At 36.6% G+C, this 27,395-nt stretch overlaps 3 protein-coding genes across 4 annotated transcripts; all 3 read left to right on the top strand.

Moving 5' to 3' along the window:
- Positions 1–7,086: 7,086 nt before the first annotated feature.
- On the top strand, positions 7,087–12,161 carry LOC143036354 (uncharacterized). Its single transcript, XM_076203602.1, has 5 exons — positions 7,087–7,398; positions 7,574–7,754; positions 10,203–10,993; positions 11,085–11,306; positions 11,358–12,161. Exons 1-5 carry the CDS (start codon positions 7,087–7,089, stop codon positions 12,159–12,161), a joined length of 2,310 nt encoding a protein of 769 aa, XP_076059717.1.
- A 414-nt stretch (positions 12,162–12,575) lies between these two features.
- Positions 12,576–15,628, top strand: LOC143036355 (uncharacterized). The gene is made up of 4 exons (XM_076203604.1): positions 12,576–12,786; positions 13,161–14,098; positions 14,361–14,406; positions 15,390–15,628. Exons 1-4 carry the CDS (start codon positions 12,576–12,578, stop codon positions 15,626–15,628), a joined length of 1,434 nt encoding a protein of 477 aa, XP_076059719.1.
- Positions 15,629–15,987: 359 nt separating this feature from the next.
- On the top strand, positions 15,988–19,864 carry LOC143036590 (zinc finger MYM-type protein 1-like). 2 transcript variants are annotated; one of them, XM_076204148.1, is made up of 3 exons: positions 15,988–16,242; positions 17,042–17,181; positions 17,310–19,864. In XM_076204148.1, the coding sequence occupies exon 3, from the start codon at positions 17,673–17,675 to the stop codon at positions 18,615–18,617; it is 945 nt and encodes a 314-aa protein (XP_076060263.1). In that variant the 5' UTR covers positions 15,988–16,242; positions 17,042–17,181; positions 17,310–17,672; the 3' UTR covers positions 18,618–19,864. The 2 variants fall into 2 exon arrangements, with proteins under 2 accessions (XP_076060263.1, XP_076060264.1); XM_076204149.1 differs by lacking the exon at positions 15,988–16,242 and adding an exon at positions 16,266–16,884.
- Positions 19,865–27,395: the final 7,531 nt, after the last annotated feature.

The following is a 27,395-nucleotide window of genomic DNA, read 5'->3' on the forward strand; positions in this document are numbered from 1 at the left end:
GGAAATGTACAGTAATGAGATTGATATTGGGGGAAGGATAATGAGGCAAGAGTAATGAGGGAAGGGCAATGATGGAAGGGTAATAAGGCAGGGGTAATGATGGAAGAGTAATGAGGCGAGGGAAATAAGGCAAGGGTAATGAGGTAAGGGTAATAAGGCAAGGGTAATGAGACAAGGGTAATGATGGAAGGGTAATGAAGCAAGGGAAATAAGGCAAGGGTAATGAGGAAAGGGTTATAAGGCAAGGGTAATGAGGAAAGGTAATAAGGCAAGGGTAATGATGGAAGGGTAATGATGGAGGAGTAATGAGGAATAGTTAATAAGACAAGGGCAATGAGGCAAGGGTAATGAAGGAAGAGTAACGAGGCAAGGGTAATAATGGAAGGGTAATGAGGTATGGGTAATGAGACAAGAGTAACATAGAAGGGTAAAGAGGCAAGGGTAACATGGAAAGGTAATGTGGCAAGAGTAATGAGGCAAGGGTAACAATGCAAGGGTAACATGGAAAGGTAATGAGGCAAGAGTAATGAGGCAAAGGTAACAATGCAAGGGTAATGAGGTAAGGGTAACAAGGCAAGGGTATTGAAACAGAGATTTCTTCAGCTAAATAACACTCCTTATTGCCAACCAGAACAAACAGTTTAAATACTACCACTCCTAAACAAGCGGACAATCCCACAGGATTCGTGGCGAGTAAATTAATTAAAAACCAGAAACAAGTAAATAAATAATTAATCAAATAAACAAACATTGTGTAACTCTGGTCCAGAGGGGTACCACTGAATATTAATTATATAAATTATGAAGCTAATACCCTTGATAGCAAAATGTGAAATCTAGATTAAAATTTGTAAATAACTAGAACATACATCTAACCTAGAAGTAGGCTGATAGCCTTTCGATAATAGAGGAATCAGTTGCTAGAATAGATTTCTCACTGAAGCGTCTTAATCTAGAATACTCCAAAGTTCTTAAACTCACTCGGGTAAACACCTAGGCAAAAATGAGTTTTTATTTATCTATGTATTTGTTCATCGACTTTTTATTTGTTTGTGTATCTATCTATTTATCAATTTGTTTATTATATTCTATTTATCCATTATATTTAATATACCTATCATTACTTTTATCTTTATTTATTTTTTCGTTTATTTCATTTTATATCTTATTCTATTTTTTTGGCATGTGCTTGTTCACTTATTTCTTAATTTCACCTTTTTTTTTTCTTCATTTGACTTATTTAAGGACGAATAAGTCTCCTGTCAACCAACTCTGGCGTTACACCTCTTAGCAACTTTACCCATTGCAACATAAATTTCATTTTTGGGCTAATTGTTGAGAAATATACTCTGAAAGATCATCGGCCAGGCTGTCCATTTCGTCGCAAACTTGTGTCAGAGGATTCCTTGACAGGGGCTAAAGCGTCGCCTTTGACATGTGGCACCGATTGAGAGGAGGTCGAGAACAGATTTGACCGACTAAATGACTTTAGTTGGGCCATTTCAACCTGGCAGATGTTTGTTGATTGGTTTATTGATTTGTTTCATTTGCTCATGTATTCATCAAATTACTTTGGTTGGGTCATTTCAACCTGGCAAATGTTGGTTTATTTATTTACTTGTTTTTATTTATATATCTAGTTTTATACATTTATCTTATCTATTTAAAAATATACTTGCTTCTTGTTTTCTTTTATTTTCTTTTTCTTTTTTCTTTACCTCGCTATTTTTTGTCTATTTATTCATTTACTTTAAATCATTTATAGAATTATTTTCTTTGTTTTTTTCTTCTTTATTTCCATGTTTATCTATTAGTTCATTTACTTTGATCTACGAGTATCTAACATTTTACTTAAATCTATTATTCATACATCTACTTAACTGTTTTCAACACTCAGCCATTACTCGCTCTCCGAGGGAGCTAGGCATGATAGCCTTCTGGGGATTTAAGTCCATATTCCCTTACTGACATCACGCGCGAACTTATGCGGATTCGAACAACCCAGCCTTGGCTTCTCTTCTTCAGAAAATATTGTCTAAGTACACCAACGTGAAGAATAATACATAAAAATAAAAAAAATTGCAAGTCATTATGACTGGAGAACTAAATAACAACCTTTCTACATTAGTGAACAGAATCTCAAGTCAAGTTCAAATGAACTATGGAGGAGGTAAGGCGGAAGGGGAAGGAGGGGGGAAAGAAGGGGGAAGGAGGTGGAAGGAGGGCGGGTGGTTTGCTTTCTTACACACAGAAATCATTTTATTCTTAAAAAAAAAAAAAAAAAAAAAAAAATAGGATTGATCTATTGCGAAATGTCCTTCCCTTGATTTTTTTATTCTTGCCAGAAATTCAACAAGTAAACAAATAAATAATTAAACAAGTATACATACATATACCAAGGCTTTTTCCCCCTTTCAAGGGAGGTAGCCAAAAAGGGAAAGGCATAAAAACACTCCCACCCATTTCATCCCTAGATACACTCCACACCCCTCCCACCCTCCCTCTCATCTGAGCACCTCCTGGATGACGGGTCATCCCTGCACCTTGCCCACCGCCCTGGGTCAGAAGCAGTGTCGCAAGACACAGCACATCCACAGCAAGGCCGCTTCATTTAATCGGCGACCCCCCCCCTCTCCGTCGCCCCTTGCATATAAGGAGAGGACGGGGAGAAATCCCTTCGGGCTGCGTCAAAATTTACTCACACATACTACCCCCCCACCCACCCCGCCCATTCCTCCTCATGCAGTCACACATCATCCATATACAACCATTCTCCACTCACCTCTGTCTTCCGTCCTCTCCCTTCCTTCCTCAACAGACATTCCCCTCTTCCCCAAGAGGGGAATGTATACTGTATATATATATATATATATACATATATATATTGTGTGTGTATGTATATTTTGGGGGGAACTAAAGGCAAAGAATTTTCATTTCGCGGTGTTTACAACAAAAACCTATTCATAAATCAAGGTTGTTGAAGAAAATATGATAAAAAAAATGAAAAAATAGATTAGTGGATGAAGCATCAGACAGAACAAGTATAAAAAATCAATAAAATTCAGATAAATGAATAGCTAGATAAATAAACAAGTGAATATACATAAGATAAAGTAAAAACAAACGGAAAGGTGGGAGTGGACCCTGAAGAAAATTCCATGTAAAATAAAGGAAGGCCAATGGAAGTGGAGGCCAAATGGTTGGATGGGCCATATCGGACGGATGAAGGGGCGAGCGGATGAAGAGGATAAGCGGATGGAAGGAGCAAATGGATGGAATAAAGCACGTGGATGAAGGGGGGTAAGCGGATGGAGGGGGCAAGTGGGTGTGGAGGGCAAGTGGATGGAGGGGGCAAGTGGATGAATGAGCGAGCAGCGGAGGGAACAAGGAGGGTGCAAATTGATGAAGGTGGAAGAGGATGAAAGAGGCAAGCGGATGTAGGTGGCGAGTGTATGAAAGGGGCAAGACGGATGGAGGGGGCAAACGGGTGAAAGGGGCAAACGGATGAAGGGGGCAAGTGAATGAAGGGTCGAGCAGATGCAGGTGGCAAGAGGATGAAAGGGGCACGAGGATGTGGGGGGAAGGCAGATAAAGGGTGTCAGACTGAAGGAAGAAACAAACGGATGGAAAGAAGGCATGGATGAAACAAATCAGACGGATGAACCAGGAGGAGGAGGAGGAAGAGGGGGAGGAGGAGGAGGAAAAGGAGATAGAGAAGGGGGAGAACGAGCAGAAGGAGAAGGAGAAGAAATAGAGTGGTGGTGGAAACAGAAAAAGGAAGACAATACACTAAGAGGAAAACTACCATTCCCTAACAAGCACCCAACATCCCACAGCTACCTGCTCTGTTATGTTCTCCTAGGAGCTAAACGCCTTCCAGCGTAAGCTCCTTAGCTCCTGCGATATATATATACATATATATATATATATATATATATATACTGTATATATATACATACATATATATACATACACCCATATACAATAAATCACATTTGACATCACACTAGATATACCAGAACTGTTTTTGTTAATCAATTTGTTATATTCCAGAATCAGATATGTGATTTATTATATATCAGAGTCGGTTATGCAATTCATGATATGTACAACCCAACTACGGAACCCGCCCCTAGGGAGGGACGTGGACTTGGTTCCCTATGTATAACGCCGGCTTCATTCCTCTGAAGAAGCTAAGAACGAAATGGGTCAGGAATAAAACTCAAGGATCAAATTCAGACCGTGGCTTTCCCTTTCCACTTTTCTTATATACATATATATATATATATATATATTCTGTATATATATATATATATATATATATATATATATTGTGTGTGTATGTATATTTTGGGGGGAACTAAAGGCAAATAAATTTTATTTCGCGGTGTTTACAACAAAAACCTATTCATAACTCAAGGTTGTTGAAGAAAATATGATAAAAAATAAAATGGAAAAAAAATAGATTAGTGGATGAAGCATCAGACAGAACTAGAAAGAAAAAACATATATATATATACTGTATATGTATATATATATGTATATATATATATATATATATATATATATATATATATATATAATCAATATCATCATCATAATCACCGTCATCTTTGTGGTTACCATCTTCATTATAATTTTCATTATTAATAATATTATTAATAAAATATACATAAATCAGGAAAAAATAAATATCTTCATTAATATTTTGAACATTTCAATTCTGACTACTGTACATGTAGACAATCGACTTCATTCAGCTTTGATGAAATTCTAGGAAACCCGAGGATCAAAAACTATACGAGTTTTTTGAATACCCAAATCTACTTTTATGCTTACTCCTTCACCAGACTATCGTATTCAGCTCCGTTTAGTTCCCAAGATGTCGAGAGATTAAGCTTAATAAAAAATATTTTAGTGTTAGCCTAAATAAATTAATTACTGCGTAAGCAAGATAAGTAAATGAACGGATGAATTAATACACAAATACGTAAACAAGCGGATGGAAATAAAACAAAAAAAATGAAGCCTGTGGTGTGTGTGTATGTACATGTGTGTGTATATGTGTCTGTGTGTTTGTGCATGCGTGTGCATATGTGCGTGTCCGTGTGTGTCTCTCTCCCTCTCTCTCTTTATCTCTTTATCTTTGTGTCTCTTTATCTCTTTATCTTTGTGTCTCTCTCCGCACACGCCCGCGTGTGCCCACGCTCGCCATGGGTTTGAGAAACCTCGGCTTGTTTCTGTTTGTCCCCCGCCTCTAACAAGCAAGACTCTTTCAGCTCAGCTCCTATGAATAGGAAGCTTGTTAGCATTCCATGTTTGTTCGTTGTTATCATTACACATGTGTAAAGCTGCACAGGGATATGTTGATGTGATTGTAGGCACAAGGGTGTTTGAAGGTGGTTACTTGTCCTTGTTTTGTGGCGAAATGTCACCCTAAAAGTCCTTGTGTCCTCTTCGGGGATTTTCCCACTTTTGGTTGAAGACAGGTGATTTTATACAGTACTTTTTTTGAGGGGGGGGGGGTCCAAGTTAATATGGGACTCTATCTTAGCTCTAGTTTCTCTTGATATCTTATCTTCACTCTATTGGTTGATAAACATAATTAAAACAAGTTTTTTGATAACTTAATCATACGGCTAGATCTTATAGTTCACGGACATGAGTTTCCAGGTTAGTCTGGAATTGTTTGCTCTGGTACGAGCACTAGTTTCTCTTGAAACCATATGCTCACTCCGTTGTTTGTTGAATATAATTAAACAAGTATTTTGAGAAGCTGACTATACAGTTAGATGCTATAGTTCACCGACAGTTTTGGAAAATCATTATATGCTTTTGAATGACACCCTAAGACATTGTTTTGTTATGTTTGTTTTGCTATTGTTGTTGGTTTTATAATATGACACTCGTTCATATATCTGCAGATGATAGGAATCAGACGGATTTTGTTAAAATATAAGATTAACACAAAGTCCTTCTCATACATTGACACCTTTGTTATTTATTTATCTATTAATATTGTTTGTGTATGCGATTGATGGCCGCCCAAAAGTATATCGAAAGAAACACCTGGACGGCTTCTTTATTAGTTCGTTTGAACTGTATCGAAATGCCGTAATAAAGGCTGCGTCCTCACACCATATTCCTTTGGCTAAATATCATTTGTGCCTCTTCGAGATCACCTTGTAAGATAAGGTCCAGGGGCCGAATTTATTAAAGATCCTAACCCCTAAGTCTAGACATAAATCTTCAAAACGGCTGAGATTTTACCTAAATCCTTATGTCAGTAACCTAAATCTTATGTCTAGAATGTCTATATACACTCTATGAAATGGCTGTAAAATTTACGGTACATTACTGAGAAATAATTCAGTATGACTGTATTGAGGAAGTTTACCAAGAAAATGCGTTTTCTCAGTAATGCACTGAAAACGTTTAGCCTTTGTGCGGCGCATTGCATTCTGGGATACATACAGATCTGATAGGTTGCATGAATGACCCTGTAACTTCCACCCCTGGAGAGAATATTTCATCTAGGGAGGAAATTGGCCTAGGAAGTTTAGCTAAGCCACTTCCAAAGACAAATCGCACACCCAGGCCAAAGAAGAAATTGAGGTTTGCTGACCAGGTGGTACAACAGAGTGATGCATTGCAATGTGATGAGGTGCTTCCTCATACGCCTTCTGGAAGTTGTGATTTTAAATGTGATGATCCAGATACACTCCCAACACCACAATCACAAAAAATAAGTACTAGTAATGCTGGTCATGCAAATCACAGGCCTCTTGAAACCCCAAGGTCGAAGAAGAGATTGAAATATTCTGAAGGTAATGAAGGATCAGAAAGTACATGTAGCATGATAAATGATTCCGTGTGTAGCATTAGCCACCAGCCCCTGGTACAAACTAGGCCACCTGTACCAGATGAGGCAATGGAGACCAGTGTTAAAGATGCGACTAGCAAACACAGGCCTAGGCTCTGTCTCAGAAGATCCAGGAATGACTCCACCATAAGAAATGAGGCAATTTGGATCAAAGACCTGACAAGAATATATTACTGGCGTCTATGTGCTTAACATCTGATCACATGAATGCTGTAAATATTCTAGTTCGTCAGCAATTTCCTGAAGTATTCGGGTTGCAGAGTACTTATCATGCTCCTGTTTTCTCAGAAAGTAAGCAACACTGGACATGCCCCATGCCATTTAAGTCAGTCCCAGACGGCCTCAGCTCTGCACAGATACATCACAATGGCCGTGACCATTGGGTTCTGACTGTTCGCCCTTCTGCCACTAATGACATATTCTTCATAGATAGCTTGCTACATAAAAATTCCATCAATCCTTCCTTAGAGGTTCAGATGGCCCAAATTTATGGCAAGCAAAAGAAGAGCATCAAGGTAAGGAATCCCAAAGTCCAACAGTACCGATTGTGGTATGTTTGTCATTGCCTTTTTGGTAGAATTCTGTGCAAATGGTGTCGATCAACTGCACAGAATATCATTTGATGTCAATATCATGAGGCATCATTTGGCTGCTTGTTTGGAAAGTAAGTCATTCACACCATTTCCTAAGTTGTCATCCAGAGTAAGCAAGCGTAATGAAGGTGTTGGTAGGCCATGTGTACAACAAATGGTTCCTTCTGAAATCGACTTGCTCTGCCCGTGTGGAATGCCAAATGTGTATGATGACATGGTAGGCTGTGATGGTAGGCATTGCTCCTGTTGGCTGGTATCACAAAAGCTGTGTCGGCCTGGTGAGCGACACTAGTGAAGTATGGACTTGCGAAAGCTGTACACAATAGGGCACCACCACCCCCTCCCCACCATTCTACTAAAGTCTCATCTCATGATCTACTGGTCAATGATTTTCTGTTACTCTTTCAACATTTTGTCAGTAGTCATCTTCGTGTGTGTCTTTTTATATTTCATTTTTTCATTTGTTTTATCTGTTTATTGTGTTTTGGGTAGATTTGTACATTTCTTTTGTATGTTTTCTTCAATTAAACATTCCATTTGTATCATCTCGCAGATAGGCAATTGCCAGATCCACATTTCTGAGCCCTTTCTAATTGGTTTATGGTATTTTTGCCAGGTCATTTTTTGCATGGTTGCATGATTTCAAATATTAGTTTTAATTGGAATTTCTTTACATGTATATGTGCATTTTCTTTTTTGTTTACTTGCTGCATTTTCTACTATATGCTCATCATGTATTTTAATAAATAAAAATAAATGCATAAAAACAGGTTCATTTGTCTTATTATTATAATACAAAATATACCATTGGAAAGTTATGTTTTATAAAATAATAATTTATAAAAACGATGAAAAGAATCGGGAGTAAAAGATAAAAAATGGAGGCATAAAAACATCTTCATTTAATAATATACTAAACTTTCACAAAAAAAAAATAAAGAGATGATATTTAGAAAGTCTTTGGGGGAAAAGATCAGCAAAACTAAAAATCTGGACATTTAAAATGCACAAAAAACCGACTTCTTTTATATGAACAAAAGTAACCAATTATTTTTTTTTTTAATTTTTGAAACGTTTGATACCATTGGAAAGGTACGGTTATAAAAAAAATTACTGTTGAAATTTCACCAAAAAATCGCAAAAACTAAGGAGATGGTATTGGGCTTTGGGAAATAATATCAGCAAAATTCAAAATGGACGATTAAAATGCACAAAAAGGGGCTAAGTATATCTGATAAAAAAAATAACCAATTAAATGTCATATCTTTCATAAACATATGGCAGCATTGGAAAGAAAATGTTGTAAAGAATAATATACTAAACTTTCACTAAAAAATTCAAAATCTAAAGAGACGGTATTAAAAATACTTTGAGAAATATCAGCAAAATTCAAAATGGACATTTAAAATGCACGAAAAAAGCCTAAGTATATCTGATCAAAAATAGCCAACTAAATGTAGATTTTTTTTATTTTTTTATTTTATACTACTGGAAAATTAAGGTTATTTCACTAAAAAAAATCAAAATCTAAAGAGATGGTATTAGAAAAACTTTGGGAAATGATATCAGCAAAAATTCAAAATGGTCATCTAAAATGCCCAAAAAAGGCTAAGTATATCTGATCAAAAATAACCAATTAAATGTAGAAGTTTTAAAAACATTTTATACTGGAAAATCAAGGTTATAAAGAAAAATATACTGAAATCTCACAAAAAAAAATCTCAAAAACTAAAGAGATGGTATTAGAAATACTTTGGGAAAAAAGATCAGCAAAATTCAAAATGGCCGTTTAAAGTGCGCTAAAAACGGCTTCGTATATATGATAAAAAAAAATAACCAACTAAATTTGGGATTTAAAAAAAACTTTTGATACCTTTGGAAAGATAAGGCTATAAAGAATAATATGCAAAAATTTCACAACAAAATCTCAAAACTAGAGATGATATTAAAAATACTTTGGGAAAAAAGATCAGCAATATCTAAAATGGCCGTTTAAAATGCGCAAAAACGGCTTCGAATATTTCATCAAAAACATCCACCTCGACATGGGACTTTTTCAAAACATTTGATACTACTGGAAAGGTAAGGTTTTAAGGAATATAATACTTAATTTTCATTTTAAAAGATCAGCAAAATCCAAAATAGCCGTTTAAAATGCGCAAAAACGGCTTCGTATATTTCATCAAAAACACCCAACTCAACATAGAACTTTTTCAAAACATTTGATACCATTGGGAAAAGGTAAGGTTTTATGGAATACAATACTTAAATTTTAAAATACTAAAAAATATAGAAATGAGAAAAGAATGAAAATAGTGTTTGAGATCAGCAAATTCATCAGCAGAATCATCATCATTTTACACCCACCTTCTTTTACATCACATCTAACTAGGAAACATAGATATTGGACTCACACATTATTGCAAGACAGCTGTTTCCAAATTAGCACAGAGGAAACTTATTTCTATGTAAATGAAATCTTAGAAATGGAAATTGATGAAAATGATGTTTCGCTGAATAATGATACAGATGATGATGATTCGCTCTCGGATGAGATGAAGGAAGAGCTACTTTTGTGGGAATTAGCAATATTTTACTTGAATTTAGAAGCAAATTTTTTTTATACCTACCAAAACAGTACAAAAAATTGTAGATGAAGTCAGATGCATACAACAGATAGAGAATAAACATGCAAAAAAAATTATGTGAAAAATTGATTGAGGCAGGTGTAGAAAATGACAAAATTCAAGGAATTCTTGAGGCAGTTGGTGGAGCAGGGATTTTTCTGAGAAGTATGAATGGTCCCTTAAGATCAGAACAAACTAGAAAAACATATTATGAGAATAAATTTCCTTCTTTGCGTCCTAGACCAATATATCTTGGACATGATGATGAAAACAGTGCAAGATATGCTCAATACATCCCAATTAAAGAGAGTATAAAATTTCTGTATGATAGTTATCCTGCTTTCATAAATTTACATAATGTCCCAGAAGCTTGTACTGCAGTAAATGAGATGCCTGAGATACTCAGAGATGTTAAAGATGGGACAGTATTTAGATCAAATGCTTTATTTCAGCAGGAATCGTTCCAAATTATTTTGTACCAAGATGCCTTTGAAGTGGTGAATCCTCTGGGATCAGCCAGGAAGAAGCATAAAGTTGTAGGTGTCTATTTTACCTTGGCTAATATTGATTCACATTTACGGTCATCTGTTGACCATATGCAACTGGTTATGCTATTCACCGAGTCGGCTCTGCAGTTTGGGCAAGATAAAGTGTTTTCAAGACTAGTGAAATATCTGCAGTCACTGGAAACTACAGGCATAAAAGTGAAAACTGTTGAAGGTGAAAAGAATATTCAAGGCACTGTTTGTGCAATTGTTGGAGATAATCTTGGATCTCATGGAATTGGTGGATTTGTGGAGAGTTTTAGACACCAATACTTTTGCAGATTTTGCACACTTGACTTGGACTCCTTCAGAGAGACACCATACAAACTTGGGACTAGGAGATCTGTAAAGTTACACCAGGGATATTAAATACACTGATGAGCATACTGACCTTGCTTCTCATGATGGTATTAAATTTGATTCAGTTTTTAACCAGTTGACACATTTTCTTGTTGCAAATCCAGGACTGCCACCTTGCTTGGGACGTGACCTCTTTGAAGGTGTAATGTCATATGACATGCCACTCATTATACATAATCTTGTCAACAAGAAGTGGTTTAGTTATGACAAATTGAATAGCAGGATATTTAACCTGGTTTTATCAGGAACTGATAGCTTGGATAGACCAGGCGGTGTAACTAGGAATAATGACAGACTGGTGGGCCATGCTGTTCAAAATTGGGTTTTTCTCAGGCTGTTTTCTGTGTAGATTGGGGATTTAGTTAAAGATACCAATGATGAAGTCTGGCAGCTTTATTTAAAGTCGATAGTCGAATTGGTTTGTGCTCCAGCTATAGCCCAAGGTCAGATTGTCTTTTTGGCTTCTCTAATTGAGGGTTATATTGATTACAGAGCTACGATATTCCCAAACATCAACCTTAGACCAAAATATCATTTTCTCTGTCACTACCCTGAGCTAATTGTCAGATTTGGTCCACTGATCCGATTGTGGACAATGAGATTTGAGAGCAAACACTCATACTTTAAAAAGTGTGCTAGAGGTCTTCATAATTTCAAAAATCTCCCCAAATCACTTGCCAAAAGACATCAGTTGCTACAGGCATTTTACAGTGCTGGTTGTCTCTTCCCTGCTGCCTTTCAAATAAAACATTCTATAGATTTCAAGCTTGACATTCTTGATGGACATATTAAAACAGCAATAGTTGGTCAACATTTTTCACATTCAAATACAGTGATGGCCAATTCAGTAGTATTTAGAGGTACTGAGTTCAAAAAAGACCAAGCCTTGCTTCTAGAAAAGAACGAGGATGGTTTTCTGGTAGGAAAAATTATCCTTATTTTGGTGAAAGAAATGACTGTGCTTTTTGTTGTGCAAACCTATCAGTTCATTTCTGTGCCAACCTTTGGCTTGCTAATATGTCATGAATCCTCACAGTCTGTAAAGAGTTCAAAATGTGTAAATTTGGGTCATATTCCGAGTTATACACCCCTTAGCATCTACAAGCTTGGACAGGACTGGGGAATTTCATTAAAACACACTGTTCCTACATAAATATAATATATGTAGACAAGCAGATTTATGTGCAATGCAAATACAAGCCAGCCTCAAAAGTTTTGTTTGTTGAACTTGCATAGTTTTCAGACAAGTGTATAAGTATTGATTAGTGTGTGTGTCAGACCTCTTTCCCCATCGCACTGACAGTGCGGTGGGCAGGGTGCAGGGATGACCCGTCATCCAGGAGGTGCTCAGATGAGAGGAAGGGTGGGAGGGGTGTGGAGTGTATTTAGGGATGAAATGGGTGGGAGTGTTTTTATGCCTTTCCCTTTTTGGCTACCTCCCTTGGAAGGGGGAAAAAGCCTTGGTATATGTATGTATGTATGTACATCTCATTTCTTGCATTTGGTGGTGTGTAGCTGTTTCTGGACTACATACTGTCATTTTCCAGTGGCTGTATCAGTTTTAAACATGGATGAAGTGAAAGACCTACTCTTGTCCGGCCTGGTGAAACTTAAGCTTGAACACAAGCTAGAAGAAGTGATGAAATGCCTGGAGGATGTTGGAGTGGATAGAGCTGATGAGTTGAGGCTTATAAAAGACATCAACCTTCATGCAGCACTGAAGCCTATAAAGGCCAGAGCCCTCATGGAGACATGGACAGCCCAGGATAAGTCAAGTGGTATGTTTGTGTCTGTAGGAGATTTAACTTGGGTTGACAAAAATGGGTTCACAGGCATCCATCATTATTTCAACATGAAAACATCAAGACAGAATTAAGCCAGTAAAATATATTTTCTGTAAGTAGCTGTAAACAAAGTGAGTACACTTCCCAGCCTTTTTAAAATAGAAATCTGTGCTTAGAATGTGTATTGGAAATTGAAGTCCCTTAAACAGCATTTTAGGAAAAATGAGAAATCAAATGAATGCTATGAATGGGCAAGCCCAATTTAGAGTTGGCCATGATAAGTGGGTGGGGATGTGGTCCTGATCAGGGCCATCCACATTGGGCAGAACCTGGTCAGTTTAATTAAATTCATTTGTTATAATTTACAGTGGATGATAACCGTCAAGTTGTCAATGAAGCAAGCAGTCCCCTACAACTGATACCTCGCACCCCCTTGTGGTCCATAGTTCCTGACAGCCAGTCACCATCCCCAAGTGCTCACTGTGCAACATGGCCCTCAACTGATGAGCTGACATTTGAGGACATGGAAGACAGGCCAAAGGAGGTCAGGAAGGCAGTTCATAGAGTGCTGAAGCATGGTGGAACTGCAGAGCTGTCTCCCAGAGATAGGAGGGCCATTATCAGACATGTGGTGGCCAAAGTACTGCAGGTGCACCCAAAGCCTTATCGGTGTCACATGGTAGTGATTGCTAAAAAAGTGATTGACATCTTCCCATGCCTCAAAGATGCACAAGTGGCTGGCACTAGTATTGGCAGAGGATATGATTCTGTTCTCAACCAGCTGGTTGCTAGAGTGGAGACTGAGAGGCATGGGCAGTACAAAATAAAGAGAATTGCTGAAGATTCTGACAGTGAAGAAGCTACAGTAATAAAAAAATCAAGTTATGGACCAACAAATAGATTGCCTGACCCCCCCCCCCCTGAGGAACAATCTGGTCCTGAGTTTGAGTATTACCATCAGAGGGTAATGATTATGAAGGGCTGCAGTATATTCGTGCTGAAGGACAAATGGCCAGCTCTGTTTACAGCAGAAGCTTTGGATGGTCACTTTCAACAACTGATGGGCTTCAGTTGTCAAGGCAGAATGCTGGAGGCTTTTGGGGAGAAGCAGCAACTTATTGTTGACTCTTTTGAAGAAGAAAGCAGAGTAAAATCCAAACTTGCAAAGAAACTGAGGGGCAGACTAAGAGGTGCAAAAAAAGCGTGTGAAGAAGTGGGAAATCAGTTGCCCTACCAGGCGGCAACAATTACCCTCATCATGGCATACTTTCAAGAGGAAAAAGAATCCCTGTTTCGAGTTGCAGAGGTAGGATTTATACTATACTTGTTAAGCAACTACAGAATTAAAAGATATTTCAATAAAAAGAAAAAGTTTTAAAAAAGCTGCAACATAACAAAAAGACTTTAAATAATATTAGAATTATTCAGTATCCAGGACATTTTAGGCAATATATTAAGTTGAGAATTTATTGGTGATGTACACATGACTTGAAAGAAAGATTTATGTTGAAATTATATGAATAATTAATTGCTCTATTTCTTTTCTAAGAACCATCTGATGTTAACAGACTGACAGAGGAACCAGACTTCCCAAAAACACCATGTCTGATTGCAGTTGGTAAGAATATGTGTATGCATAAAATATTATAATATGTAAATTACTTGCTCTTACACTATTCCATGTCCTCTTTATTTTAATCAGGAAACTTCTGTTTGTCCAACCATGATTTCCTTTTTTGAATTCCTAATTATCCTGAACAAGTAAAGAGCTGTTAATGTTGAGCCCTGGCAAATGACTGTTTAGAAGCCTTGAAATTGTTCATGTGTTTCCACTGCAGTGATATTTGCCTCACACAATAGTCACCTTTCTCTAGGTCTTTAACCCATTACCTACCAGTGATCTCATATGAGATCACTTAAAAATTACAAATTTCCTAATTATCTGTCAATATTTACACATATCTTACCTTTTTGCTATATCTACTAGGTATATTTCTCTGATATTCTAATGAGGTTTCCTAATTTTTCACTGAAAATTTAACGAAACATAAGTTCATAATTATCAGAATTTGACTAGGGAGAAGTGTCAATATAAAATTATTCAAATAAGTCATACTAAACTACAATTAGAAGATAATAGCAGATCCCACAAGACGAAAATGTAGTAGCACATTTAGTAAATTGTTTTAATTACCCACTGTCGGAGAAACAAAGCAAAAGAAACAGACGAACTGTATACAGTATTTCGACTACTTCTGCCGAAGAGGACCACAGTAGTGGTCGAAATATACAGTTCGTTTGTTTCTTTTCCTTTGTTTCTGCAACAGTGGGTAATTAAAACATAATAGCTGATGGTACATGTTGAAATAACATACATTAAATTAAACATTTGAATGCTTGAAACAATAGTAGATGTAGTATAAAGAGAATAGAGGGCAATAAAAGTTGCCGATCTCATATGAGATCATTGGGAAGAAGTGATTACAAATTAGACGGGTCACAACGTGTTTACTGTTGCCCCACCAGATAGCTGAGCATAGGTATTGCTTGTTGAAACTTGTTGATACCTGTCTAATTTGAAGCCTTTATTTTTGAAGAACACCTTGCTGTTGATGAAATGATAGTCAAATATTATGGTCATCACGCTCTGAAGCAATTCATCAGGGGTAAGCCAATTAGGTTTGGCTACAAGTTTTGGGCATTATGCGGTGTCTCTGGTTATTGCTACAATTTTGATCTTTATTGTGGCAATAGCTCATCTGATGACAAACACGCAGACTTACTGCTTGGATCAAAAGTTGTATTGAACATGCTAGATGTCGTAGAAGAACCATAATCACATAGTGTCTTCTTTTATAACTTATTTACTGGATATGAGTTACTGGTTCATCTTCGCGATCTCAGCTTTCAAGCAACTGGAATGTGCGCGAGAACAGGGTAAAGAAATGCCCTTTGATGGAAGCAAAAGAACTGAAAAAGCAAAAAAGAGGAACATACAGATTTAGATTTGACACCAATGAAGAAATTCTTTTCGTAAGATGACTTGATAATACATGAGTCACAATTGGAAGTACAGTAATTATGATACAGTGGAACCTCTTCAAAAAGTGCAACGTTGGCTGAAGGAATGCAAAACAAAGGATTCAGTTCCTCAACCTCATGTGTTAAAAAATTACAGTGCATATATGGGAGGCAGGGCCGTTTCTAGCTATAGGCGGTATAGGCGATTGCCTAGGGCCCCCAACCTACCAGGGGGCCCCCGGCCGGCCCAATGGCTAGGTAACGCTACCGAAGGTCAAATATGAGCCTGTGCCTCTCCCGCTCGCCGACGCAAATAAACAACACGCCTCTTGCAGTGTTTGTTATTGTTTGAAATGTTTTGATCGTCTGCTAAAAATACTATCTTGTTAAAAATCACCTATATCTTATTTAATCTAAAGATATAATATGGTAAGCATTAATTGGCTTTATTTATTCATTTATGTGTTCACTAAGCTAGGGCTTATGGCTACAGATGTTACTAATTGTTGATTACAAACTCTTTTTGGCCATTAGCTTACTATTCTTTGTCCAATTGTTTGGCTTTATTTGTCACTGGAATTGGCATCACCAGCGTTCTTGTTTACTCTTTGGTCGCTTCATGCTTAGCTTCTGATAGTGTAAATTTGTAAGTTTGTGTGTTCTGTGACTGTAAGTTGGAATTCCTTTTATTATATTTGTATGCACAATAGGAAATGTTTGTATTCTATGGAATGTTTACCTTTTCCACCTTTTTCAATATTCAATGTTCATATATGTTCATATGTTCAATTTTGTTGATTTTGTATCGATATTTTATCCAATCCCTTATTCATTTATTCGCTTATTTCTTTATTATCAAAATTATGATTATTTATTTTCTCACTTCACCTACCTAATGAAAAAAACACTAGATGGCAGGACCGAGGTTAGCTCAAAAGGAAGTGACAGAAATACATGAATTCTATTCCGTTTGTCGTGTGGTCCGTTTCTCTAGTTCGTATATAATATTAAGATAACCACAGGCTCAACAATCACCCATCTGTTCACCTTTCAGGTCTACCCGAATTTCGTGTATGTAGAATTATTTTTATTAAGGGGTATTTAAAAGGTTTACACTTTACAGATATCTGTGTTAGGCCTACACTGATAAAAATAATCATATTTATTCTACTCGAATATCGTGTATGTAAAATTGATTCCATGTATTTATAAGGTTTTCACTTAACAGATTTCTGTGCTAGGCCTACATTAGACTCTAAGACTCGCCAATCATCATTCCCGTAATGGCATCAAAACGAATTTATCTCAGCGGAGCAGAGAAACGAAAGAAAAAGAAATTTGACGAAGAAAAATGGTCAAAAGAAAAAGGTAATTCATTATCGCTTATTTAATAATTTAAAGAAACATATTAAAGTTTGGTTTTATTATGTTTTCGGAATGGTGAGTATTATTTTAGACTAACGCCTAATCATCTAAGGAAATTTGTAATTTTGCAGGATCAATTCTAAAATATATTGGAGCTCCAGACAGCAAGCCAGAGGAATATTCTGAACTTCCTGAACAGGATGCTCCAGTGCCATCACATTCATCAGGATCTGTCCAGGAAGCTGTACTGCCACCAAGACCACCACATTCCCCAGAACCACAGAAGGCATCATCTACTTCTGAGCAGCCTCCCATTTATTCTAAACCACTAGATCCTGCTAACTGGCCAACCATTCTGTCTGATGCATTTAGAACGGATGCAGTAGGTAGAGGGCCATTTCAGATTAGTTCTGATTTCACATTTCCCAAAAAAAGAAGACGGAAGAAGTTTCCATTATCATTATTTTTGTAGAACATTGGTTAATGGAGAAAAGATGAAGCGGACTTGGCTTATCTACTCAAAAACAAAAAATGCTCTCTATTGCTTTTGTTGTAAATTATTTTCAACCAAAGAACAAAAGTTAGTGACAGAAGGACTGACAGACTGGAAAAACATAGGCACACTTTTGAAAAGTCATGAGAGCAGTTCAGCACACATAGCGCACATGGCAACCTGGAAAGATTTACAACTCAGTTTGCAAACTGGAAAGACAATAGACCAAGCTGAAAGAACACTATTGGAGGCTGAAAAGAGGCGCTGGAGAGATGTCCTGACTCGCTTAATCGCCATTATCCAATCCTTAGCCGAGAGAAATCTTGCATTTAGAGGTTCATCAAACACGTTACACCAGCAGAATAATGGGAATTTTCTAAAAGAGGTGGAGCTGCTTGCTAAATTTGATCCTGTCATGAAGCAGCACATTGAGCGTGTTGAGAGTGACCAGTTCAGTCATTCCAGCTACCTTGGAAATATCATCCAAAATGAACTTATTGCTTCAGTCAGTACTAAAATAATGGACACAATGGTGACTGAAGTTAAACAGTCCAAATATTATTCAATTATTTTGGACTGTACTCCCGATGTAAGCCATCAAGAACAGATGTCAGTCGTCATAAGGACTGTCAAAATGGATAAGAAACCAGAAATTAAGGAACATTTTATGGGGTTCCTTGTAGCTTCTGAAACAACAGGTCTTGGTTTGTCATCTCTAATTATAAAGAAACTGACGGAACTGAATATTCTCCTTGAAGATTGCAGAGGACAATCATATGATAATGGTGCCAACATGAAAGGGAGAAACAAAGGAGTTCAAGCCAGACTTCTTGAGAAGAACCCTCGTGCACTCTATGTTCCATGTGGAGCACATTCCCTAAACTTGATGATATCTGATGCAGCAACAGCTTCAATAGATGCCACTAGCTATTTCGGCACTGTTTAGAAACTGTACAACCTATTTTCAGCCTCACCACAAAGATGGGCAATCCTAAAAGATTATGTCACTGTTGCACTCAAGACCTGGAGTGACACAAGATGGGAGAGCCGTATTAATAGCATAGAAGCTGTGCGGTATCAGGCCTCTAATATAAGGGAAGCTTTGTTGAAGGTCAGGGAAGTGTCTGATCCTCTGACCAAGGTTGAAGCCCAAAGTCTGGCAGAAGAGGTGGGGTCATACCGATTTATCATTTGCACAGTCATATGGTATGACATTCTACACATTGTGAACCATGTCAGTAAGCTCCTGCAGTCTCCTAAAATGCAGCTTGATGTGGCAGTTGACCTCCTTACTAAAGCGAAAACATCTCTGACTAACTACAGAAGAATTGGATTCACTTCAGCTCAAGTCTCTGCTAAAGATATGTGTGAGGAAATGAATGTAGAGGCTGTACTCAAAGAAAAGAGATTAAGAAGTACAAAAAGACACTTTGCTTATGAGGCCGCAGATGAGATCTGCAATGAAGAGGCTAGAAATAACATTCTTTAATGTTGTTGTTGACACTACCATTCAATCCTTAACTGATAGATTTAAAACTCTGAGTGAAGTAAGAGACCAATTTGGAGTGCTGCTCAATTTCCAGAAACTGGATGATCAGTCATTGAACAACCAGTGTGACAAACTATGCAAGACATTAACCTCTGGAAATGAAAGTGACATTGATGGAAAGGAACTGGCTATGGAAGTTAAACACTTACCAAGTTTGCCCTCAGACGAAATGACTGCTCTTGAGCTCCTCACCTTTATCCACAAAAAACATTTTGAGGAATTGTATCCCAATCTGTGGGTTGCACTGAGAATTGCCTGTACTCTGCCTGTGACTGTGGCCTCAGCAGAGAGGAGCTTTTCGAAGCTGAAACTCATCAAGACCTATTTAAGATCATCTATGGGGCAGGAGCGACTCAGTGGTCTTGCAATAATCAGCATCAACCATGAAGTGGGGAAAGACGTGTTGTATGAAGATATCATTGATGATTTTGCTAGTAAAAAAAAAAGCCAGAAAGCAGAGATTTTGAGCCCAATACAATGCAGTTGGTGGTGGTTTGTATTCAGAGACTGTGATGTTAAGTTACTACTATTTTGGAGTGTGGTTTGTATTCAGAGACTGTGATGTTAAGTTACCAATATTTTGAAGTGTGGTTTGTATTCAGAGACTGTGATGTTAAGTTAAAATAAATGTTTAAATAAATAAATATGGTGTAATAGTTACTTGCATCCTTTAACACCATCAAAAGATATAGAAATCGTTTAATTACTGTTTGGCAAACTTCACAGGTATAAATGAAATACCAATCTGTCTAGCTCTCTAACTTTTGAGGGCCCCTAACTGCCTCTTGCCTAGGGCCCCACAAAGCTAGAAACGGCCCTGATGGGAGGTGTCGATTTTCATGATTGGTGGATCAGCAAATATGCAACAACAATCAGAGCTAAAAAGTGGTATTGGCCTATTTTCATTCGAATTGTGGACATGGCAGTTGTGAATGCCCATATCATATATAACTTGATAGAGAGCGAAGATGGAAAATCAGCCACCAAAATGAATTTGCTTGAATTTAGAAGAGCAATTTGCCGATCCTATCTAAAAATCCCTACAAACAGGCAACAACCAGGTAAAAAGCGCAGCTGTTCAGCGCCTTCACAAAACCCTCACGATGTTCGTTTTGATTGCAAAGGACACATTATAATAAAACGAAGTGAACAAAGGCGATGCCAGAATAAGCCATGCACTGCTAGGCCCAGGACATATTGTTCGAAATGCACAGTCACTCTATGCGTAACCTGTTTCTCTTCTTATCATAAGTACAATGGCTGAAGATAAAAGTAGCTAAAAAATTGATCAAGTGTGCAGTCACTATATGTGTAAACTGTTTCTCTTCATAATATTATAATTACAAAGGACAAACATTTTCAGCATTAGTTCATATTACTTATTTTGTATAGCTATTTTTTTCCTTTGAAAATATTTTTTTTTATTTATGTATATTTTTTGGTATTGTATGTCTTTTTTTGCTTTGAAAAATAAAGTGCATATGGTTATATATAAATCTTCATTTATCCATATATAATAAGTAGTCTTGAATACCATAATCAAATATTGCATTTTGAGATACACTGGGGTTATTGCAACTGTATCATCCCAGTGATCTCATATGAGATCACCCAATATCTCGCTTATTTCTATTTAAATCGTTATTTTGACTATTCCAGCGTGTTTCTAAGGCTCTTTTATGCCAGATATCAGTTTCATAAAAAAATTCTAGTTAATAGAATTATGGGAGGTAACGGGTTAAATATCAAGTCATTAAATATGTTTATATATTTTTTGAAGGAACCCCTTGCCTTTACAATGGATCAAATTTCTACTTGGCATCAGATGGAGTGATCGTCATGAGGGATATTCCATGCTTCATCCAGGCCTTTTCTCTCATGTTTGAGCTATTTTTCAACATGGATGTAAAATACCCATCAGATGCTGGGTTTACTTTGGAGTTTGCTCAGAGGTACTTGTTCAAGTGGATCAGTAAATCTAGATTCAATAAAGATAGTTGCAGTAATACATGTATTTCATTTAAAATCCAAAATAGCATTCCATGATTGAAGTAACTTTAAATGTTAAATTGAATTTTCCATCCAGGTTCTTCATGAATATCAATCCAATTTCTGGGACCAAAAAAAAAGGTGGGTCCTGTTAGCCCAAAGGTGCTGTCTCTGTTTAATCTGATCAGCCAGAGCATGAGTGAGAATGTTTTGATTTTCTAACTTTGATGGGAAAAAGTGTTGTTTATATGTACATATAGTTTTCTTTGCATATTTATTTGTAAATTGCTTTATAAATCAGTATTTTTATCATTTCAACAGTCAGCGGGGTTATGTATAAATTCTTGTATTGGCTTCAGTAGGATAATGATAATGGGTCTCAAGCAAAATACCTACAATGCTCTTTTTATGTTATGTACATTTATTTTCATACTGCTTGTAGTTTTTTACACCTTGTACATAGTTTTTTATATCCATTTAATTAAATGGTACAATGATGTTATTGTTACCCCATTTACATTTCTCCCTGGAGTTACTTGGGGTAACAATAACATCATTGTACCATTTAATGATTCTATCAACTCGGTCTCCAAACTTCTACCTAATAATCAAATCAAATTTATTTACAATTATCCAAACAGCATTTTTAGAAAGGTAGTTAATGTACACCGGAGGGATGATGTGGACCAAAACTCCGGGGTATATAAATTGCCGTGTAAAGACTGATGATGTGTACTGGGGCCAGACTGGCAGGAATTTGTCCACGAGATTAAAGGAACATAAAAACTCCATAAAATATGGACAAGTTAACTCCGCTGTGTTCCTTCATGCCAGCCAAAAAGACCATAGATTAGATTGGGATAATGCATCAATAATTTATAAATCACACTGTAGCTATAGAAGAAAAATTGTAGAATCTTCTCTAATAAAACATTATCCTAACTTTAATACCTCTAAAGGCCAGTGGCCCCCAGATTGTATTACCAAGTTAGCGGTCAACAAGATCATGTCTAAAGCGGTTGGACAAAATATCACCCCTTGTCCTACTTTGACCCGACCATTTCAAGGGCATGTGACCTGAGCCCCCCCCCCCCCCCACTTTCCTCATCCCCTTCTATGTACCCCTCATTTCTTCATATATACTTGTACCTTAACCTTATGTAAGCATTCTGCTGAAGAGGACTACAGAGAGTAGTCGAAATATACATTTTCTCTGTACTTTCCGTTATTATTTCTCCGATAGTGGGTTAACAGTGATCTTTTACAAATGTGTTATAACATACTAGTTTCCAATTCCTTGTCAATTTGTTTACACATGGTACATTGCATCATTTATTCTCTTAAGGATTTGATCTTAGTAGTTGTTCAGGTAAATGTTGTGATTCTTTAACTTTGATGGGAAAAAGTGTTGTTTATACAGTATGTACATATATTTTTCTTTGCACAATTACTTATTCCTAAATTGCTTTATACATCAGTATTTTTATAATTTTAACAGTCAGCGAGGTTATGAATAAATTCTTGTATTGGCTTCAGTAGAATAATGGTAACGGGTCTCAAGCACAATACCTACACTGCTCTTTTTGTGTTATGTAAGTTTATTTTTGTACTATAAGCTAGGCTACCAGTGTGTTAAATTTTCTTTGGAATGAACATATTTTCATTTGTTAGTCTTAATACTTCAAGTGCTAAGAGTCCTGTATGTTACCATTGCCAGCTGGCCAGTTCAGTTTAGTTTCTTTTTCTTTTCTTTTTTGTTAATGCTTGTAAGAGATTATATCACTTGAAGACTGCATTTAATTAGGTAGCATTCCTCACACAGACATATATGCCACGTATAGGCATATTTAAAAAATAAAATAAATAAATAAAATAATATCCTTGTGGAAAATACGGTATTATACTGTAAAAATTTCGGTCACCGTAAAAAATATCCTTGTGGAAAATAAATTATTATACTGTAAAAATTTCGGTCACTGTAAAAAAAATTCGGTGTGACCGTAATTTTTTACGGTAGAAAGATGGAAGCCTCAGCTGCCGGTATAGTACCGTAAAATTACTGAATTTTTTTTAGAGTGCTATAGACATGACGATTTAATCCGCCGACATAGGGATTTAGGTAAAACCTCCGCCATTTTGAAGATTTATGTCTAGACTTAGGTTCTTTTATTAATTCGGCTCCTGGATCATATCTTCATTACCCACTGGCCTCTGTCACCTTTCGGCCCTGTCCACTCTACCGGTTTCAAACGCGCCGGTTCAATTACAATGTACGTCAATGGTGGCGTTCAGACGCAGTTTTTCCTTGACTATGCGGTACAGCCGCTGTTTCCGCGCGGTTCAAACCGCTAGTGTGAACAGGGCTTTATCCTTACATTTCAAACATACAAGGCCAAGATTACGGATTTACTAAACTTTTCTACAAATGAAATAGATACCTGTAGATTATCATATTATTCGTAAAATCCTGTAGTGAAGAACTTGCTTCAAAATGTGCACAGCTACCTAAGCCTTAACCTTCGGCTTATGTATTAGGAGAATCAAGACTGGTAACAAGTGGATTCGAATCTGGGCTCACTGAAAGGAACGAGTGCTTTCGTCAACATTAACCCATTCCGTACCGCAGTCTAACGGTTCGTCGAACGCGGTTCGACAGACACGTGTTGAAAGTGATGTGTGAACGGGGTATTTGGTTGTCGAACACGTTGGTTAAACCCCAAAAACCCCGTTCACACGTTCACACATCACTTTAAACACGTGTCTGTCGAACCGCGTACTTTTACGCAGGTGTCACACTATGCGGCTGCGACGGACGCGGCCAAATGACGGGCAAGTTCAATTATCTTAATAAAATCACCTGACGACAGCCAGAACTGTATACAATGACCACCACGTCCCCTTGGTTAAGATATTCCCATTACTTATCAAGTCTTATGACTCATAAGGGAGACTGCTGTATTTATTATTGTCAATTTATCATTATTCACTATTTGCCTATTTGTTTATTATCTAACTATACCAATACATTTATCTATGTATTTTATTTGTTATTTACATTATTATAGTTTTTATTTATTCATTTATTATTTTGATTTTTTTCGCATCCGACCTAGGTATGGATCAAAAGGTATCCTGTCGGCATGCTCCGCCTTTGTAATCCTTTGTAAACAAGACGCAACGGCGGCCTCAGATAATATAATGTGTCTTAAACATCTCGAACACTTTCTATCATCAGAATGTAGGACTCCACTTGTTTTTCGGGGTATCTGGTTTATTGGCTTGTCTATAACATGTACTGATAATTTTTGTAAGAATATGTACTCAAGTTTGTAAAAAAAAAATTTAATAATAGAAAGCATTTCCCCCGAGCTGACGAATAGCTGTACGGTCTAAAATCAACATAAGAATGAAGGAGACTGCACGAGACCATAAAGCCTAACACAAAGTAGTTCCATGTCCCTTATTGCCTTTCATTCCTGTCCATATACTCAATAAACGTGGAATGATTTTTTTTTTCTGTTATGATAATTCACGCCTCATATTTCTTAGACTTGAGTAAATCAAAGTTTTTCAGCATTTTCTGTTTTTTTTTTCTCGCAAATATTGTAATAAAAAAAAACGTCTAAATACGAAAACTTCGTATAATAGGCCAAAGTAGTTCTATAGTATAGATAAAAAGTATAATGTCGAGCGATTCTCTTCAGCAAAGAGGTCTCGTTTGATTTATAAAATATATATATATACATATATATATAATATATACATATATATATATACATATATATATACATTTATATATACATATATATATACATATATATACATATATATATAATATATATATACATATATACATATATACATATATATACAATATATATACAATATATATACAATATATATATATATATATATATATATTGTTGAGACATTCTGACAGGTTGATGTAAGCGGAATAGGAAACACAGGAGTCTTGGTCTTGAGTTTATTCCTGACTAGTTTCGCAGGTATGCTTTTTCAAAGGAATATGTGTACAAACGGGCTGTGGGCATTATATACATGGGGTGGACCTCACCACCTCTCCGAGTTACCATAGTTGGTGGCGAATGTGAACATCACATTGTGGCTCACGTGACAATGAAGACATTTTTACAATTAAATATGGTAACACTAATACCAAATAAATTATTAATAGAAAATGTAACAATAGTAATGATAACGATGAAGATAAATAATTTAAATAATAATATTAACAATAATAACAAAGATGATAGTAGCAATACAGGAAATAATAACAATAAAATAAAAGTAATAATAATAAAAACAATAATAAAAATATATATATATAAAAATTATAATACTAATAACCAAGAAATGAAAATTAATATTATGACAATAATGGTGAAAACAATGATAATAGAAACGAAAAATTAATTAAATATTTAAATAGTAACAATAGTAATAACAATAATAATAATAAAGATAATGAAAGTAATAATAATAAAGATGGTAATAATAAAAATAAAAATGTAATGATAAAATTTCATCCTCCTTAGGTAGCATTAGCGGAACACACCTTAGAAACTCCTCCGACCTAATAGACAAACTCAACACATTTGACTTCACAGACCAACGCCTGATAAGCTTTGACATCACTTCCCTCTACACAAACGTAACAATAGACGGTGCCCTTCGGGCTGTTAAAGAAACAGTACAACACATTGACACCGACAACTTACCCATCAACAAGCGTGACTACTTGGAGTTGGTGGATAAGTGCATGAAATTTGGTTCCTTTGTTTTTAACAAGCAGGAATACAGACAACATGAGGGGCTTCCAATGGGGTCTCCATTGAGTGCGGTGGCAGCATCGCTCTACATGGAGACTTTGGAAAGGGACCACCTTCTGCATATCGTCCCAGCTAACTCCAGGTGGTACCGTTATGTTGACGACATCCTCTTCATTTCACACAAAACAAACGACACAAGAAACATACTGGAACAACTGAACAACGTGGACAAAAGAATCAAATTCACAGTAGAGGAAGAGACCAACGGTTCCCTACCTTTCCTAGACGCTGTCGTCATCAGATCGGACAGCAGCGCTAGGTTCAAGGTATACCGTAAACCGACAAACAAAGACGACTTCATCCACTATTTTAGCGCACACGACGAGAAGACCAAATCAGGGGTTATCATTGGGTTTTACCTTAGGGCTCTTAGAATATGCAGCGAGGAGTATTTACAAGAGGAAATTGAATACGTAACCGCTGCGTTCAGGAACCTAAGGTACCCAGAGGGCATGTTAGGGACGTCACTACGGAAAGCCATTAAAATCAGACAGAGGAAAGGATGTGAAGAGAGGACAAATTTACGATACCTTGTGGTTCCTAACTCTGGCCTCTCTCACATGCTTTCCAAAACGTTGAGACAGACAGGACTCATCATAGTAAATGACACAGGGAAGAAAATAGGACACTTGACCACCAACAGAACCAAGACGAACCGTGACAATAGCATCGTTTACAAAATTCCCTGCAAAGGATGTGACTGTGCATACTACGGAGAGACATACAGAGGACTTAACAACAGACTCAAGGAACACAAAGCGGACATTAGACACCACCGAGAAACCAACGCTCTAGTTAACCACATTGACACAGAGGGACATTTGCCTAACTGGGAGGGTTCCACCATTCTAGCTAAAGGACTACACAAGAAACAACGGAAAATAATTGAATCACTTTACATTGCCAACCACAAAAACACAAACAAGAGAACTGGTGACTCGAAATGGACAAAATCTACCGCGACACTTGCCCTCCAAGAATGGCTTCCCAGACCCCCCGACCCTAAATAGATACCTTTTTCCCACTTCGGCCTACCCTCTCCAGCTTTCTTCCTTTCACTCTGAAGTTCCTCCATGCTACCTTGCCCCAACTTTTTATCATGATTTATTCTTTTAATGCTATTTGTTACTATTTATTTTCAACACTTATTATTATCATTGTTATTATAACTATTATTTATTTATTATTTCTATCATTATATATTTATAATTTTATCATTACATTTTTATTTTTATTATTACCATCTTTATTATTATTACTTTCATTATCTTTATTATTATTATTGTTATTACTATTGTTACTATTTAAATATTTAATTAATTTTTCGTTTCTATTA

The sequence above is a fragment of the Oratosquilla oratoria genome, chromosome 20 (genome assembly GCF_046742065.1).
Source record: "Oratosquilla oratoria isolate Oo_2021 chromosome 20, ASM4674206v1, whole genome shotgun sequence".
Classification (NCBI taxonomy): Eukaryota; Metazoa; Arthropoda; class Malacostraca; order Stomatopoda; family Squillidae; genus Oratosquilla; species Oratosquilla oratoria.